This window comes from Xiphophorus couchianus, chromosome 2 (assembly GCF_001444195.1).
Source record: "Xiphophorus couchianus chromosome 2, X_couchianus-1.0, whole genome shotgun sequence".
Lineage (NCBI taxonomy): Eukaryota > Metazoa > Chordata > Actinopteri > Cyprinodontiformes > Poeciliidae > Xiphophorus > Xiphophorus couchianus.
In genome coordinates, this window is record NC_040229.1 from 13913594 (window position 1) to 13933970 (window position 20377).

The 20377-nt window shown below is 38.1% G+C and overlaps 1 protein-coding gene and 1 non-coding gene across 2 annotated transcripts in view; both read left to right on the forward strand.

The window, feature by feature from the left end:
• The first annotated feature begins 615 nt into the window (after positions 1 to 615).
• trnah-gug (transfer RNA histidin (anticodon GUG)) lies at positions 616 to 687 on the forward strand. The gene has a single exon. It is a non-coding gene; the product is annotated as a tRNA-His (tRNA).
• Positions 688 to 1555: 868 nt separating this feature from the next.
• Positions 1556 to 20377, forward strand: part of frmd5a (FERM domain containing 5a) — a 57339-nt gene continuing 38517 nt past the window's right edge. The window contains exon 1 of the mRNA XM_028001297.1: positions 1556 to 1973. Coding sequence (XP_027857098.1) covers positions 1872 to 1973 — 102 coding nt within the window. The 5' untranslated portion in view covers positions 1556 to 1871. The remainder of the gene's footprint in view (positions 1974 to 20377) is intronic.

The window sequence follows — 20377 nt, forward strand, 5'->3', positions numbered from 1 at the left end:
AAAAAGTTCCAATGAGTATAAATACTTTTTGCAGCGCACTGTGATAAAAATCAATTCGTCATAATGGCCCAAGTCATTTTTTGCCTAAAGTAATTTTGCCAACATCACCTTTTGGCAATAAAAAGGGGGTTATTTCAATGCCCAAATCACTTATTGCAAAAAAAAAAAAAAAAAAAAAAAAGAATTTCATTATTTTAGGACGAATTATTTGGCATAGTAATTTGACAATATTATAAGTTAGTTATTGACCGCATTTATTCACATGGAAGAGAAATGTTTGGGCGTTTTTCTGGCTACTAAATGTATCATTAGCTAGCCAAAGTTGCAAAATCTGTTAACAGCGTCAAAAGATAACCGAGTTTTATTTTCATCTAGAAGGGAGTCGAAGTAAAGCTACAATTTAATTTGAAGTTGATTAAAGCAGTTACTTACCTTCCTTATCGCGATGTGCAGCAAGTCAACATAAAACAAATTAACTTTCGAGGTGCACGCTGCTGACTGACAGGCAGAATACATTTTACAGCTCCTAAAATATTTTATGCAACACAATGTTGGACTATTGTCTCTACATATACTCTAATTTGAACTCCCGCTCCTCAGCTCTGGCTATAGCTCGCCGTGATCGTATAGTGGTTAGTACTCTGCGTTGTGGCCGCAGCAACCCCGGTTCGAATCCGGGTCACGGCAAGGAGGTTTGAAAGGCTTTCGGCCATCATTTTTCAAATAAAAAACATTATTCTCTGAACATATCTCGCTATATTTTTATTATTAATGGGAACTTTTGTAGGGCAAAGTATTAGTATTTGTGTGTGTCGCCTATTTTTTCTATCCCAGATAACTTACTAAAAATGAACCGTCATTTACATTTTGAACCCCCCCCCCCCCCCCCCCAAAAAAAAAACAATGCACACAATTTATGAAATAGCTTTTTCACCTGTGGCAGTCTCATTGTGACATTAATTAGGTACAAAATAACGACTATTGATGATGCGTGCTCCTCTACACACATCAGTCAATTTCAGGTCAATTTCAATGTACGACCTGTAGGTGGCAGACCAATCCAGTTCATTTTCATTCTATAACAGAAACATGAATTGCTGAGACACCTGAGGTCAGAGGTTTGGGGGTCAACCTTGTGAGTATTTATTGAAAACCAGAAAATCAAACTGGTAGTTTGTTTTAAATATATTTATTTTACGTGTAACTCCTTACAGTGATGTCTTTTTAAAAATGGTTTTGATCCCACACAAAATTTTTTATTTATATCTCGACCCAAAAGAGTCTTGGCTCTCTTGGGTGAATGAATCTGGGTAAAAATAATACACTAGTGTAATGAGTACTGGAAAAAAACCAAAACAAAACAAAACAAAAAAACCCCCGAATTGTCCTATTTATGATTTGTAAGCCTGTATTGGGGCTATGCAGATAGCTGTGTCAGAGAAGCTGCATAGTTGAAAAAAATAAATCTGTATTGGAATTAATCCTAAAACCCAGACAAAACGCCTCACTCTCCTGTTGGCTCACTTTGACGTCAGTTTGCATTGGGACCCGCCCGCCTGCCGAAGTGGCAGCGGTGAATGGTGAGAGATAATCCTTTGCTCGACCACAGGCACACACCATCCCCCGAGCTGCCTCCTGGATCTGGCTCCGGATCTGGATGCGGGCATCCTTTGGATTTTGCGCTCAACAACACGGACCCCCACTGCAAAGAAAACTTAATCGGGACAACAATGGTGGCTGAATACGCGGCTGCTGGTCGTGTAGGGGGCCGGGGAGTGCACTCGGTGTGACATTCACTTGCACGCTGGTGTGGAGTTTTTATTGTTCTGGTCCCGTAGACGCAGAGGCACAGCGGCGAATCTGTGGAGAAGATGTTGAGCCGATTCATGAGTGGCAGCCTCAGGAATCTGGAGCGGGAATACAGCTGCACTGTCAGGCTGCTGGACGATACGGAATATACGTGCACCATTCAGGTTAGTCACCTGTCGGCCGCTCCGCAGAGGACGGAATAGTGCTGCAATTGTGTGTGCTCATGCGAGTGTTTGAACAGTGGATCAGTGCCTGAATGCCACAATGCTGGCGTTAACTCCCACCAAAAACACCCCAAAAATAGTGCAGTGTGTTTACAAATCTGCAGTGGAGGGAGGCATTGACCCACTGTTGTTTTAACCATCAATGAGAATTATGTTGTTTTTACCCATTATTTACAAAGTAGTTCCAAGCTCATATTGGGTGGAGAAGACACGTTATATTTTTCTAAGTCCTGACGCAAGATTTTCGGTCTTGATCTAGATCGTATCCCTGTAGCTCTGGCTGTATGTTTTGGATCGTTGACTTCCGGCCCAAGTCTTTTGCATACTGTGAAAGGTTCCCTTGCAGGATTGCCCTGTATTTATCTCCAGCTGTGTTTCCATGAACTCTGACTGGTTTCTCTGCTGACAAAAAGCATCCCCTCAGCATGATGCTTCCACTGCCATGTGTGATCTGAATGATGAGTAGACAGCCACACCATATTGTTTTTCAGAAGGTTAGAAAGTTTGTTTTTGGTCATGTGTGACCAGAGTCAATTATTCTTCTCTATGTTTGTACTGTGCCCTTCATAAATTTGCTGTATGGTTCCTAAAAACCAACTGCCTTAAGATGGTTGTTGGTATGAAATGAAAGCACACAATTCCTTTGTGCTTTCATTACACACAGGAATGAAAACACACATTCCTAAAGGTATTAAAGGTATTTATTTAAATGATGTGTCTCCCATTTTACGTCAGTTTATTTGCCATTGGTTTTCGGTTGTCCATTCAGCTTTTCATGCAGTTTTCCATTAGTTACACACGTTAAGCAATCCCATGAAATAACTCTGAAGTTGCACATTGCTGATCTATATTTTTCCAAAATGTACCATGTGTTATTGAAGTGCAGTTATTACATTTATTTATTAATTTTTTTAATAACATCAAGTAGAAAAACTGGATTTTCTCAGAGAAAACATGCTGCTTTGAAACTTAAAACAAGCCAGCAGTCTTGTAAAATGCTTCCCTGAGCCATTTGTCTCTGACAGCCTTGCTTTGATAACTGTGCAGGTTCTGTGTTCATGCCCATTAGACAAAAAAGCAGGTGAGAGAACCTGTCACTTCAATTTCTAGTGAAAACGATTCAGTTTGTTGATCCTTTTTAGTTGTAAGAAATGGGAAAAGCCATCCTTAGAGACGCCCTGCACATCACAAATAGATCTTTGCACCTGTCAAACAATGAAACGCTGATATTAATAAGTCTTGCCACTGCAATTTTGTCAACAGGTTATACTGTAATTGCTCCTCTTCTCCCCAATAAGCCACGGTGAAACTGAAACGAAATTTACTGTAGTGCTGCAGGAGTGCGCCTAGGTTGTAAACAGACCTGTATTTGTGCTTAGAGAGCTGAGCAAGTGATGGAGCTGGGCCAGATGGACTGTGATACCAGCAGGTGTGCTGTTTGCAGCAGAGTCGGGTAGCTGACGTCACCGGAGTGGATGGAGGGGCAGCATGGAGCAGAATGAAACAGGAGAATGCTCCAGCTCTGCCGTGACTGTCTGGCATCCTGATTATCTTTCCGTCAAAACCCCGTCCTGTAAGGCAGCAAGATAATCCACCTGACTGGCCACATTACTTGTGTGTGTTCCACATTTAGTCGCTTCCCTCCAGGTTTTATGGCCTGCCAGGGGAAAGGAAAAAAAAAACAAAAACGCTGGATATCAGGACACTGAGACTGGGGAATGCAAAGTAAGAGGCGAGTCATAGATTCTCAAAGCCGCACTTTATTCTCTCTCTCTCTGTGTTCCAGTCTCTTTCTGTCCTGCTTCTGTATTTGTCCTATCCCATTTTCAGAGTGGAGTGAACTTATTTCCAGTAGACACTTGATTCCATCACTCTGACTTTCAACCAAAACTTTTTTAATGGCTCCATTCTCATATTTGCCCCTGGCTTAGTTCATCATCCTACCATTGTCTTGCCTTGAATTTCCTATCTTGTAATATTTTTAGTTACTTCCTAATTCCTGTCCCTGTGTCTCCTACATGTTACAGCCACCTTCAGTAGGACTTATAAGTACAAAATTAGACTCAGCAGGACACGGGAGGTTTTTACCAGTTTGACAGAAAATGCACCCATCTTTTTAGTGCACTCTCAGCCATGATGGATGAACCTTAGTTTTACTTTAATAAATTATAGAGATTTCCAGTATGCTGAGGGTAGAAAAGTGAGCACTTATAATTACGTAGGCCACTACAAGTAGATTCAACCAAGCTGCAGATTGAATGAAGAGCCTTCTTTGCCTTCTTTGCTTTGTGAGTTCAGTCGATCTGCAAAGCAGAATCAACTGTTTAGCAGTTTCCTAATGACTGAAATATACAAAGTAACAAAGCTGAATACATATTCAACATTTTTATTCTTTTTCTTCATCACACCCCCAAAGCACTCTGCATATTTAATGGGTTTTGGACTTTTCATTCAGAGTTGTTTTTTATCGGAGTACCATTAATCATTTTTCAGTTTTTTATTTTGCCACACAAAGCTACATGAGCTTTGTTATTATTAGTAAATATCATCAATATGATATCACATGCGATCACTTTAATTTTATGGACTGCTTTTTTCCCTGCTGTGCTTCTTAAACTCTTTATAAGCTTTGGTATGGATGCTATGATCTGTCAGGTGTTGGCACCGACAGCAGAGAGACTTCATTCAATAGGTTGAATATCTTATTGACATCCTAACTGTGAAATTGTGATACTTGGGGTACATTAGTAAACAATCATTGCATGCCAGATGTTGTTTTTCCACATATCCGTACATGAGAAAAAGTGGGACATTTTGTAAAACATTAAGTGCTAAAAAAAAAGCCTGATCATTTTGCCTCCATTGTCAAATCTAAACACATTAGACATTCCGTTACTTTTGTGATAGCAAAAGTTGTTTAGATGTGATTTCATTTTCTCATATGCTGGGCAACGGTGGTGGAAGTCCGTCTTATAAACAATGAGTTGCGGGTTCAGACCCCAGCTCTGCCTGTCTCAGTTAATGTGTTCTTGAGCAAGACACTTCACTCTGTCCCACTCTTCTGCCTTGTCAGCCACTTTAGGCATTTGGGTGAGTTAGTCTTCATCAGTGCAGAGAGAGTGTCTGCACAGCGTATCAAGATATTAAATAATGTTATTACTCTCATTCCGAAGAGATTTGTGTAACAGATTTGTAAAATTTTCTAACAATAGTTTCTATATGTTTTTCTTGTTGTGTCTTTAAGTTGCAACAATTACGATCAAATATTCATAGGTGGATTTTTTGGAAAATATTACAGTATTAATTGACAGAGAGGACATAGACTGATAGATTCTTACATCTCCAGAAGACAGTAACCCTTATTTCAATCTGGAGAGACTCAGATGGAGATGAGAAGACAATTAGAAGAGTTTATTGACAAACAGAATTTAAAGTCTTTGGCGCTCGGGCCCCGGCTGGGGATAACGGTTATCGCAGCGTTAGCGATAGGCTTCAGATGAGCATCCCCGATGCTGTTAGGAACGTCATCCCCCAGGGCCCGGCACTGGTGGTGGAGGTTGAAGAAGGGTGCGGGCCTCAGGACCGGGCGAATGGAGGAGAAGGGGTGGTGGTGGGTTGAGCTCGGCTGGAGAGCGAAGGACGCCATGAATGAAGGTCCTTATCAGCTGGGACTTGGTCGATGATTGGACGTGACGTGGCTTGGTCCGGCGTTGATAGGTCGACGATTGTGGGCAGGTCGCTTCAATTAACGGGTCCTGGTGGGGATAAAAGAGTCTTCCAATTTGAATTTGCGCCTAGGCTTCATGTGTTCAATTATACAATTGTCTTTCTTAGATGAAAATCGTACTAAAGAACTTAATGAGAAACATTGAAAGTAATAATGTACACAATAAATTCTACTCTGTTTTTTTTTCTGGTTGTATAATAAGCAGTTCTTTTCAGTAAATCTTGCTTATTGTGCTAGTTCTGCTTATGCCACTTATTTTACCTCAACAAAAAATGGGGAGAAGATGAAAGAATAGGGCTTTCTTGGTTAGTGCCTTGAATAAAGAAAACCTTTGAACATTATCTGGAGCTGTGCTGACATCTTGAGTGGAGCCCATTGGGGGATGGGACACTGTGTATTGAGGGGTGCTTCACTTTGAAGCAGGATGCCAGTGCCTCAGCTGTTGCTCCGGTGACTGTGCAGTTACGCTGAGAAATTGTGGGATCACTCGGTGGTCAGGACCTCTTATAAAACTACTGGCAAGCACTGGTGCCTTCCATACTGGAATGAGAGGACACAAGTGGTCATCTGTCCACATCAGCTCAGACATTCCTGAAACTGCCCCACTGTTCCCATTAAACAACTCAGTCTTCCAACTTTAGATAACATAGAGTCCTGGCAGAATTTTTGACACTTGGGAGTTATTATATTATCTACAGTTTCATGTGAAAATAAATTCTTTACTCTTATTCGGAACACATTGGAAACATTCAGTGCACAACATATCTCTTATCTACTTCTAGTTCTCTTTATTGGAAGAAGAATGTGAAGTATATAATGAAAAGCAACTGAAGCTAATTTAGATGTCATAGTTTTATAGTCGGTGGATTTGTTTGATGAAACTGTTCTGTTTTACTTTGTGTTGCATTGATTTCCTTCATCTAAAAGTCTGATGATTTTCGTTTATTTTATCCCATAGATCAGTTTAAATAAAAGTACAGTTGAAATGTTAATGGGGTAAGAAACAGAAGGAAAGGGGAAGGGGTAGTGAATGAAGTGTGTCCTGATAAAGTATATTCTAATGATATGTCTTCGACTTATCCTCTAAAAAATTACTTGTTTAGGTCATTCTGTACCCAATTGATACAACTATCTGTATGATTCTGAATCTAACCAGTTTTTAGCTTTCATCTGTTTAAAAGCAAGATAGCTACAATCAAAATCTCAAACCAGAAGGTTCAAGATAATAGTCTCCAAACATGTGATGAAGTCCATCTTACCTATGGCTTAAACTGGAAACCAAAGTTGAAGGAGAACATGCACAGAAGCTCCACGTGCTACATGTTGTTCCTCTGTTCCTTCTGGACACAAATATATCAGTGACAAAAATATCATATTTAAACTGAGCCCGTCTAACATGGCAGAATAGAAATGTTTGTTTATGTGTATTCCTCATAGTGGCCGATTCTGTCTGAATGTTTCATGAAATAGAATCTCAGGGGAATGTCACGTCTCTTTACCAGCATCTGTGCTGAACAGCTGATTGGCTAAAACCTGTGAAGCATGATTTGTGGTAATTAAGGATTACTTCAGTTTGTATCTAAATGGCAGCTCCTGTCAGAAAAATCCAGACTCCTTCATTGGGATTTGATGTGATTGGGATTTGACTTTTGCCAGTCGCACTTTGCCGGTCATTAGTTGTTGGTGATAGGAATGCTGGACCATGGTGTTGAAAGAGCTACTAGTGCCTTTGGACGCAGTGTATAATAGAATGCTCCTGTGTTTCACTGAGGCCTCTCAAATAGTGTTGCTGTACAGCAGAGTATTTCATGGAAATTAAGCTGTGCATGACCTGCACTGGCTCATTGGGATTTATGACTGTGCTTATCTGAAGACACAATGTCAAACGACTTTTGGTGTACACTTACAGAAATGAAACACGACCTTAGAATCCACAACTCTTTATGATATTTAGATCAGACTACTAAATAAGAATGCAGACCCTGCTCAGGTCCCTCTGACCAAAGGGCCCTCTTGTATTCCCCAGTGTGTCTTGTGTTTGTGTGAAGGGGTGAATGTGCGTGTGTGGGCAGCATGGAGGCAGTCTGTCAGCATGTTGGGATCAGTCTGCTGAGCCCTCCATTGTCCTTTCTGAGATGTATTGTGTGACAAAGAGAAACAAAGTAAAGCCTGAGGTCATTATGTTGTACCTGAAAGCATGATTATTAAACACCCTGCCGGAGCAATAAATCTGTGCTGTGACCACTCTACTAATTAGAAAGGTGGAAAAGAGCAGAGGTTGATTATCCCATTCCCCTCACACAGTAAATTGTTTCTTTCATTTTTTTTTTTTTTTACAAAAAGGACCAAGCCTGGAGCTATAGTACCACAAACAGATTGCATGGTTTGTTGGTAGCAGCAGCCTTGCAAATGAGTTGGCACAACTCAATGGAACTCCACATTTAGACTACTGGGGAAAACCAACTTGGAAATTTCTTAAAGTACCTTATTTAAAAAAAAAAAAAAAAAAAAGGTTAAGTTTATGACTAATAATGGGTGTTAGTAACTCCTGTCCTAATGTACAGGAGTGATATAAATGGCTCAGAGATAATCAAATACCAGACTATTATCTCTGGTATCTTTGGAAGTGTATAGCTTACATTCAAACAGAATGCTAATGGTTATATCCAAGAGATTTTAATAAGTATTTTTTGGAGTAAATAACATCCTAAGTTGAATTTTAGGTTGTGTTCAGTCAGATTATTTTGTGCACATATTTTTTGCATAAATGCTGCCCTGGAAAAGCACTTCCTTCTATGGCCAACACACAACAGCTCACACCTATCCAGGCACATACTCACACCATGCTCACACCATCCTGCAAAGAAAAAAAAAAAAAACCGCAAGAATTTATTATGTTACTTATAATTAATGTCAATAACCCACAATTTGCTATTGAGATCGATAAGTTGAAATATTTTAAAAAATGAAATGCATATTTTGTATTTTTTATAATACAGAATAAAGGTTTGACAAATCTTCTACAGCCTACACTTATCCAGCTCAACTTTGACCAGTTCGAGTCATTTCAGACTGTGATATATTGAGAATCAAATGTAGTGCAGATTTCCGAATGCTATGATTCAGATCCCAGCTTAATTAGCTAGCTGCAACGTAATACCTGATTTACTCGCAGTGTTTTATGATGTTTAATGAGCATTTCCCAGCAGTTGGACATGCAAAACAACAACTGAAAAATGAAAAGTCAGAGTCTGACTCACCTTTGGTTTGTTTCCTTATGTCTCCCCACTCAAGACCATTCTGCTCTGGGTTGTGAACCATATCCCACAGCATTTTCATCGCTGTCTGTGAGTGGATGCAGTTTTGATACCCAACAGCTAAAATGTTTTCCCTTCTGAGCCTGTTTTTGCTTTGCAGCATAGTTGTACTGAGGTGCTATTGAAATACAGAGTTTAAAAAGAGCAAACCTTTTCAACAACTGTATAGTTGTAAAAAAAAAATAGCTGGATAAGAAAAGTTTTCAATTGCACAAATTTACAAAAATACAAAACGTAAAAATAAAGTTTTGAAAACATTTATTTAAATGTATTTATGATATAATGAGAATCTGGGTTTGTGAGATTGGTGGGGGTCAAAAGAGACTGACAAGAGATTGAGAAAAGCAGTAAGCAATCTGGATTTTCTCATGACAAGGGTGTGATAAACGTCATAATGACGTTTTCTTGCGCTGTGCTGAACTTAAGACAGATTGTGATATGGATTTATCTAGTCTCATGCATAAAAAAAAAATCAGGACTTGTTTAAATCTGTTGATGCTCATATTTGAAGTTTTAAAATGGAATAATCCATTATCTTCTTGTAAACACATATGTACTGGTGCTGCCTCAAATAGCTAGATTAATGTCCTACAAGGCATATAAACAGAGCAGAAGACTTACTTTCCCCTGCAATGTATCTTGGATCATGTTTTCTGTTCAAACTTGACTTTGAATTAACTTTGACTCTTAGCTTGAATAATGATGGAACAGGCTGTACTGCAGGTGGAGGCATGGTGGGACAAACTGGTTTGAATGGATCCATCATCAATTTATTTCCTTGGTGATTGTTCTCTGGTGGCTGAAGGATGTTTTATAAATCTAACTTAACTAGTCTGCTCTAGACCTCTTCATAAACTGCTTTCACACATTTTTAAAAGTCTAAAAACCTATGCAGTGTTCTCACACACAGAATGCTATAGTTGTTCTACTGTGAATCACATTTGTTGCAGTTAAATCATAGTTTGCAATAAACTGGGTGAAACCGATTATGGCACTTTATTTTACTGAGTGGTTTTTAAAGAAAGGTTTGCCATTAAGCTGAACAAATTTTACAGAACTGTTTTCACTTCTTCCTTCTAAGCTAGCCCGTCATCACCCTGCTGCTGTTTTTCATGGGCCTTGGAGCTTTCACTCATTCTCTCTCTCTTGTTTGAGAGACTCCAGCCTTTGTCTTTCTCTAAACTCCAGGCCCGTGTGCCTCCGCAGACTAATGAGGAAGCACAGGAAAAGGTTCGTAGTACACTTAAACAAAAACAGCAGTGATGTACTTTGTCATAAGAACAGTCGGAAGTGCTGGTGAGCTGAAGTGCAGCAGATTTATTAATGCATAATGTTAACATAGTGCAGCTCTGCTCTTAATTTCTAAGTTTATACTTTTTCATGGAAACATATTTTTCTCAACCAATATGGTAGTTGTTTCTTAATCCTTGGGCATACTCTACAGTGCCACTAAAGTTCCTTTGTGATGGAAATGAACTCTAACATGGGTGTAAACCAGCCCATAGGCCAGGTGCCGAACTAACATCAGATGGGTTTTGACAGCCGTGACAGGCTTCTCATGGCCAAGCAGCTCCAGACGTTTGAAAAAGAGAGCAACTGCGGTAATGCCCTCAAGTTTAAAGTATCATAAAAGAACATTTGTTACATTATGAGAGCCTTTTTTCCTGATGTCCTCCTGCTTTGTCCTACTTTCATCCCGCTGTGATCTACTCCATGGGCCACTCCTTTTCTCTCTGCCTCAATCGTGAATGTTACACCCCCAAGGTCTAGGGGTTCAGGGGCGGTAACATAAAAATGTGTCCAGAGAAAAAAAATTGGAATGTAAAATTATTTATTACAAAAAAAGATGATTTCACAAACCAAAACAGAATACAACTTAACCCAATTAAAACAAAAGAGAAGGGCTAACAAATTCAAGAATGGTTAAGTGCAAATTAAATTACAAAATGTTCAAACAAGTCAGTCTAAAGTAAACTCAAAACAACCCAAATGAAAGGACAAAAGGGAGCACCAAACCTCCCAAACACAAGCTTCTAGCTTGTACAAACCAATCTAAAGCAGATTCAAACTACTTAACAGAAAAAGCAAGAACAAATAGTTCAAATTGCCCAAAGGTGGGGGAACAGCTTTACAAAACCACTTCCTGCTAGCTGCCCTCCTGGAGGAATGATTTCAGGTGCCTTTTATAGGGAGCAGGTGAGGCTCATCAACGTCTGATCGGCATTACAAATCTCTGCTGGTCCAATGAGGTGGCTGCTCTCCTGCAGCCTCCAAGCAGCCAATCAGGAAGGTGTGCCCTCACAGCTGTACCTGCATAACAACAAAAAAGGAGCCTGTACAGCCTCAAGAGGCCAGGGGCCATAACAGTGAAGTTCATAGCTCAGCTGCACAGTAAAAAACAGAAAAAAAAGAAAACTAATTAGCACCATTTCTCTCTTCCTTTTTGCATCTTCACCTTTGTTGCTCATATTGCTTTTGTCACCTCAGGCAACTAACTGATCTGTGTTGATTTTTGCCTCTGCATCTGTGAATACACATTATTGTTTTGGTGCTGGCCAGGACCTTATATATTATTAGATTATTTGAATTGTGTTGTGGATTTTATTAAGACTTTCATCTGTATTTCATCAAGGTGTGGTTCTGTATAAGTAAATATAGTTAGTTCGCAATTTAATTTCTTAATTTATTTGTCTTTAATTTAAAAGACAAGATATGACTAATTTCTAAATAATCTGATTTCAGTAAAGACTTTGTGATGGTATAGTATCCTATAAAATATGCAGTATTTCAAGTAAAGACAAAAAAATCTGAATTCATTAATTGACAATGTACAGTATATTTAATGCCGTTCTGCTCATTGCAGATGAATGGTGATACCATAGTTTCCTGATAACAACAGTTATCCAAAGATTCCTGAGCAGGTTTTTGAAAAACTTGAGACATCTGTGTGTTGTCTGCTCAATGTTGTTGGGCCCCTGGACAAGGCACTTAACCTCAATTTGCCTATTGATCGGCATATCTGCGTATAAATGTGTTTGTGAGTGCAATTGGGTGAGTGTGGCTCTAATATTAAGCGCTTTGAGTAGTCGTTATAACTAGAAAAGCGCTATATAAAATTCAGTCAATTTACTGCAACTTACTAAAGAGGATATAACAATGCATTTGTTATCAAAGCTAATAAGTTACTTGAAATGAAGATTATTAGTCAGTACATTGTAGAAATAAAGTACAGGCATTGAATGATGTACAGAAACAGATAGGACTAGGTGGGACAGGACATGCCCTCTGAAGAACTGGATGTTCAAGAGTTTCTTAAAGGAGCCGCATTCAGGAAGTCATCAACACATCACACCTCTGTTAAGCATTTCACTGAATACTAGCTCATTTGATGAGCTCAGCAGATGTGCAGTTCCACCAGGTGTGTGCTAATTGCTGCTGGTGCTAGTTTGAAGGAGCTGAATCGGAGAGTTCTGGGGAAGGGGAGCTCTGTGAAGTATGTTTTTGATGAGAGAAGGACATTATAACATATTGTAAAGCTCAAAATTGTTGATTTTACATAATATTACCCCTTGAAAGATTGCAGTTGTGCTTGGTAGGTCATTCCACTGTTGTTCAACAACATATGGAAAAAGTCTGGATGGACTTGAGCATAGGCACCCCGATTCGACAATATCTTAATCATTGTCGAATTGGCATGTCTTGGCATGTGTGACAGTGATCACAATCACTGTCACACATGCACGCACACGCACACATACAAACAAACGTAAAAAGGATGGAAATAAACATCAGTTCTCAATATCGGGCCACTTTTACTTATGGGACCTGTACTGATATGCTAAACAATCACTGATACCAATGTTAATGCAGATACATAGTGCATGCCTAATCTAAAATGTCAGTATTTGGAAGAATGTTCTTTAAAGAGGCATGATCTGCAACAACAACAAAGGTTTCTGATATTGTTCTGTACCTTAAAAAAAAAAAGGAGTTCATTAGGAAACCCCCTCTGCACTCTCATCAATAAGTGTGCAGCTCTTAAGACTCAGTCACCTTCTTACTGATGAAGAGAGCCTCTTGAGCTGAACAGAGGAGCTCTGTTCACATGTCTATTTCACTCTTTCCCTTATTAGCCATCTATCACGTCTGCGATAGAGAACGTGAACGTTGTTGGTGCCTTTTAGGTATTCCATGGCAAACAGCCAAATCATTAACCCGAATTTAGGAAGACATAGAGTTTTTTTTTTTTTTTTCATTTTGGTAATCATGTGAAGTGGTGTATCATTATGTCAAAATAACATATACTGATTCTGATTTTTGTTACTTACAGTTACAGCTTGACAAAATACTTGTAGAAAGTTACGTTCATCCAAGTCTCATCTGCCACCCACAGACATCCTCCCGAGAAACACTTTCCTCAATGGGAAGTTAGACAGGTTTCCTTATTAAAAGCATTGTATGTTAGCACTATCTCTGTGCATTATGCTAATTAATAGTTGCTTCATCTAAGCATAAAAAACAAACAAAAAAAAAGCCTGGGCATCTCCCATCACTCTACATGCGTCTGTGTTGGCAGATTACACTAACAGCTATTCATGCAAGCAATCAGTCTTCCTTCCCTTTGTGTGTGTATATGTGTGTCAGAGCAGTCATAAGAGATGCATGTCTCTGGAGGAGGAGATAGATGAACACACACAAAGTAGACAAAGAGACAGGCCGCACACAAACACACAACATGCTGGAGACACAAAGGGAGCTGTCCACTGCAGGTTCCTGCTCCAATCAGCAAATGTGCTCTGATTAAAAGCAGTAACAATAGTGCGACATTTTTAGACTGTCTTACACTACTCTGGCTGTAGACTGTTTACTTGTTAGGATTTTTATTTCTTGAATGCATTAAATGAGAGAAAAGCTTTCTAGTATAAATAATGTTTTATCATTATTAAGCTCACAGACCATAAATTTCTCTAAACCATTTAAAGGACCTTATGGTTGTTATCAGATTTCTTTCTTTGTTGAATGGATTTCTACTGTTGTGAAAATGTATTTTCCAAATATAAGCATTTTTATTCAAGCTGTGTTATGTGTTGTAGTAGTATTATCAGGATTTTAAATTTACTAAAATATATATGCAGATTTTGGGGATTTGTTTATTAATTAAAAAAAAAAAATCTGCTAAATAAGCAACAAATCTCAAACCTTTCTTTTTTAAAACAAAATCATGATTTTTCATGTTTTGTTTCTAAAAAATGATTTCACTTACAGAGAAGCTAATGAGCAATGAAAATGTAAAGCTTTAGAATTTTTAAACTATCCTGTTCATCAGATTTACGAACAGTGCAAATCTTATCTTACTTCTCATCCCTTGTCCAAATTACTCTTCATGTTTCAATTTGTTCCCATCAGTTCTTAATTAGCCTGGGACACAGTGGCTGTCACAGCATATGTTCCTGGTGTCCTCATCTTTCTGCTACTACAGTGCCTAAAAATCAAAGAAAACACTAATAATCACTTTTGTTCCATTAGGTTGTGTCCAGATACACTAGGCAGTAAGTCTGTTTTTGCCTCTCTTTCCTTTCTTTTCCTGTCTCCAAAAATTGTCTGCTCATTTTAGCAAATCCAGTAATGAGATTCACAAATTTCCCATCTGTGTGCAGTAATATAGCTATTATGAGAAACTGGACTCAAGTCTAGTGCAAGGAGTCAAAAAAAGCTACCACTTCAAGGAAATTGGGTTTTTAGGCCAAATTCTGACTCGAGGTTCAGATTGAACAGTTGTGTGTTTGATCCTAAGGCTTCATGTTTCTCACGGACTGTCTTAATTTCTTTTTGAGCTCACTGTTATGTAAGCAAGGAAATCAGCATTTTTATTAACTCATATTTTCCACTAAATGAGCTCTCACAGCCCTTTGATACTACCCTAAAATAAATTTTAAAAGAAGTTGATCATGTTTTTTTTTTTACTTGTATTGTTAACAACATAAATACATTAGGGATTTGTTCCTTTTATTTCTGTCCAAATGGATCATTTAATGTCTGTATTTATCTAATTGATGTCTGTCAAAGGGCAACACAGGGGAGATGATCATTTGACAAACATATTGAAGAAGATGCTTTAATGTAGTCCTGTTTACTGGTTGTAAATGAATGTACTGATTTGTAGCTTTTTTGTTTTTAATAGAATTAAATAAAACCCTACTTCAGGTGAAAGCAAGGTTGACTGTGTTTTAACTATGAAAATGGTAAACAGTGCATTTTCAATAAACTCTGGACTCAAATTTTGAAAACATCACAAGGTCAAAACTTTCAATATATTTTTTTTAAAAGTCCTTTTAATAAGATTGCCTCAGAGTGAGTGGAGCTCTCTTTTTAGTTCTCAGTGTTTATGTTGCACATTCATAATCCATTTTATGGAAGAAGGACACATTTCATCGTGGCCAGTTAGCAAACAGAAGGAGTTGAGTTTCTGCGCTGTTTTAGAATTGCAGTTTGCCTGCGTTGTCACTTGGAAATGGCAGCAGAGGAAGTGAACACAGTTTCCAGTGAGCTTCATATCGTAGTATGTCATGTATGTCATGTCCAAACATTAGCAATAGGGTAAAATCATATCCAATCAAATCAGCAACCAATAATTTCTGAGGGTTAATAGCTGTATCAAAGCATAGAAAGAGGTGTAGGTTTTTTACCAGGCTAGTATTACACCTGTGATATTGGAAGTTTTCAAAATGTTGTAGAAAAACAAACAAAAAGAAAAATATATTCTAGACAGCAAAAGCTGCTTTTAGGGGCAGCAGTGTCTTTGTTTTGGCTCAGTGCATAGACAGAAATGTACCATATGGCTGCTGAATTACACTCTGGAGGGGATTATTTCACCAGAGGCGCTCCTCTCTTTATTAATGGTGTTCATGGAGCTCGCTGCTGCCCCGGGGGGCGGAGGGGGGGGTGACAGGTGCTCCTGATGGTAATAAAGGACTGTTTACACTGCAGCTCAAAATGTCATTCTTACAGTTCTGCTTGAAACATCTGAGGCTTCTTTGGTTGGAGAAGCTATCTAATCAGATCTGTTCTTCAATTTATGTTGAATATTTTAAATGTGGGCCCCCTCAAAAAAAAACCCTTACATTTTCCTATGATTTCAAAATTATTGAGATGAACAAGAATATACAGCTTTATATATACCTGAAAAAGAAACGGGATGATATCATTATGTTTATACTGATTATGTGCCAACAGGTATTTATATGGTATTGGTTCATGTAATACAGAAAAATCCAAATGCAATTAAGTTAGAATCAGCACAATCAATAGAGATACCAGGAGGTAAACCATGGGGAAAACTGATGATGATAAGGTGGTCAGGGTTGTGGTGAGCTTAGCTATTTTTAGCAGCAGTCATTTCTCATTGCAGGTGCAGAGAGGGGGAGTCTACAAAAGAGAGTGTCTAATAACCTCTACATGCATGAGAGATAATTAATCATAAACATATTTATGGTCATCGGTGTCTGTGAAGGCTGGTTCTATTGTAATGTTTACATCTTTGTGCATTTCTTGAGGTGTGAAGAGTCTTAACAGCTGTAGTAGTATCTTTGTCTGTGAAAAAAATACCAGTACATACATAAATTTAGTAACAACATAATTTATAACTATGTACATTTTTATTTAAGATGCTGGAGAAATTAAAAAATCACAAATTCTGATTAAATAATGGAGGCCCCTCGTATTGCTTGTAAGACTACATGTAATGTCTGTTTTAGTGAATTCTAATGCCTGCCTTCATCATCGTCACTTTTGGTTCCTGTATAAAAAAAGAAATCACAGTCCAACACTGATTAACAGTATTAGATTAAATGTTTGTTTTATTCAGGGCAATAATTTAATGCAGATTGGGTTACGTTTGTCATTGATGGTGGTTCATATACATCAGAAGATTCAGCTGATTCATCCAGCTGCTTAAAACTATTCCTCCTATTTTATTATGATAAAATGTCAGGGTTTATCCAAACCCTGACAGTGAGTTACTCAGTTTCCTAACTTTCTGTGTTGAGCATAAAGTTTATTCCACCATCCTCAAAGACCAATAATCAATCTCCTGTCTGCTCAGGATTTCATTGAAAGGCATTAACTGGCCCCCTATATTTATGAGGATTGATATTTGGTGAGTGGCAGCAGAGCTTTACAGAAAACCCACAGGAATACCCTTCACGACATCCTCAGATCTTTCCTCCTGTGGGTGTGAACTGGTTGTCAATCTTAAGCAGTCATATGGTTTATTGACATTGAAGGCAGGGGATCACCATGGACTGTAGGCGGTACAATCAATGCGTGAGTAGGCTTTGTCATGCAACATTGAGAGATAATGTTGCATGAGTAACATGCACTTTTTTCCTGTTAGTTTCCTGCCTTGTAGTGGCTACCGCGTGTGATTTGTGGATTTTTGTTCCTCAATTACAAGTGTCTTGTGCGTTTGCTGGATTCTTGGTCAAATTTGATTTTTCTCAGTTTTTCCTTGTGCATTGTCTGATAAGAATTGAAAATTTCAAAGTAACTTGTTCAATCTTAAATCATTGTGTCACTTGTGCATATCAAAAAGTAGTTTCTTGTTTCTGTGTACATGTTGCAAAACTCTTTTGTATTGTAGTTGTTGTAATGCCAGTAAATTACAATAAAAATGTAATTGTGAATCTTGCCTTTGATCTCTGACCACATGACAAAGCAATTTGACTATCTTATGCATACACAATGACACAAGGTATTCACTGACACAGGTATTTACTATTGAGAGATGAAATAAGGATTTTGAGAAAGAGACTCACTTTTACAAGGGATCAATGATGCGTTGCTTTTTGTATGAATTGTTTTGAGAAATTTGCTTACTGTTTTACTAATGTCGAGAATGATTCAAGAAATGCACCAAAGTGACTTAGAAAAATTGCAAAAACAGCATCAGTATCGTCTCACCAGGTTAAACCATACAGGATTTTATGACATTCAGGGTGGGTCAACTTTTTTTTATTATTTTGCAGTAGCTGCATCACCACATATATTGAGCTTTACTTTATAGTAGCAATCAGCTAAATAATCAATGAAAGACTACATGAATAATTCATTTGTTATACCAAGAGAAAATTTCAAATACTGAGATATTTCTAGCAGTCTTAGATAATGCTATGCTATAGGGTTACAAATTTTCAGTGCTAATTAAGTTTAATTTATTGTAAATCCACATATTGACTAGACATTTACTTTAAAAAAAATCCTTCTGAAGTATTGAGAGAACAGATTTTTGACTTTTGAGCTTTAGCTAAGGATGTGTTGAAAATTGTGCTGTAATTACTGCCGAGATGTCAGGCCTGCTCCCTCTGTGTTAGACTCTTGTCAATAATTCACTGCCCACTCATTCACAGCTAATATTTCTGTTTTGATTTATTATTAAGATTTTTGTTTCTGAAGTAAAGTACTCAATACCGGCTTAGAGTAGGCTTTCTTTGTAGCCTTTTTGTTCAGTTTTCAGCCTAAGATTTGTCTAAATATAGCCTTGCATTGACCGCCAAACACTGCAACCTGTCAAGATGCTTTGGCTGATCTGATCTTTGCCATTCCCCTGACCTGCTCCCTTTAGTCTGCTGCAGGCAGCAGCCATACGCCAGAATACTTTGAGATCAAAGTGTCTCTCTGCTCTTTTGTCAGTATCTCCAGCCTTGGTATAGAAGGCTGAGAATAGTTTTTAATGCTAAGAATAAGAAAGAACCTAATTATTCAATTATGATTGCTACTTTTGTTTATAAATCAGGAAATGCCACTGCATTGTAACCTTCAGTAAAAATGCTATATTTTTATGGTATCTACACATAGATTTAATCCAAAAAAAAATCCCCAAATCAAATGAAATATTTTTAGTTTATATAGGTATTCTGTTTCAAAATTATGTTCTTAGTGGTTAGAGTCTCCCAGCAGTTTATGAAGCATAGTACACAGAAAACTGAACTTTCTAGAACCAAACTCAAAAGTAGTTTACTGACTGCTATGGACCAGTGGGGGTGAGTAACTGAGAATTATCTCAAATATTTAAAATTTGTCTTGTTTACTTTATCATGTAAATTGTTTTTTACATACCATTTGTTTTCTGCATGAAAGCTAAGTGGTTTAATCGTTTTGATTCAAAATTCTGCCCATCCTCACATTGACTGTTAAAAGATTATTTATTGCTTCCTCCTTTCCTTAATGCATCCTTTATCTCCATCAGGGTTGCATTATCTCTCCATGGCTCTGCCAAGCCGTCTAGGCCACAAGACTCATTTAGAACAGTAATATGGAATAAATTGTGAGAAGATATCTTCATATGTAATAGATTTTCTATTGGTAGTAGTAAACACTTTTGGACACAATGTGGGGGTAAATTCTGCATAATGTACAAAATCTTAACCCAGAAGCATCCATCTTAATCTTATAACTTTGCAACATACAGCGCCTTGCTGAATTTTCTTCAACAACCTTTCAACAATTTTCACAATACAATCACAAATCTTTCTGTATTTTATTTGGATCTTATTTTACCATTTCAAATTTGAGCAGGTGAAGGGTAGTGCAGTCTTTTTGCAAGGTAATACACACGACACCTTGTCAATAACTACAGTTCCATGTTGCAAGTACATGAGGTATTGAATTCATGCACACTTTGTGCAGATGAACAGGCACATTGGCTAATAATTTAACACTGGATTTATCCCACAGATCAGTGCTTGGCGTTTCTCTCTGCACTCTGTCATCTTGAGTAAGAGAAACCAATAGTAGTACTCACAATCCCATTGTCATTTGTTTTAGCACTGATGCAAAGAGATAGCACCGCCTTCCGCTGTGTCAGACTCACGGTTGGCCTCTGATCATCAGTCTGCACAGCTTTAATAACAATCCAGATACACCATAAGATTGCCACCAGCATTGATTGCCTGGAGTCAGAAATAACTCTCTGCATTGCACAGACTCTTGAGTGAATTATGGGCGCACATAAATGCTTGGAAACTTATATAATTGGGAAGCTGACAGATGGAGGAGAGTCAGCTCTAAATTACTTTGTAAATCTTATCAGTGTTGCTATGTGGAGTGTGGGTGTTGAAGGTTGTTTGTCAAGGTTATTGCCTGATGAGTCACTGTGGGGAGGCAGTAAGAGGGGGCACAGCAGCTTGTCAGATGAACAATATTATACTGTTTGAGCTCAGTCACAAATATTTCAGTTCAGCAGCGCCTGAGACAGAATGATGGAGGCCTTGGAGTATATCTTTAAGAGAATAGGGTTGTAGTAA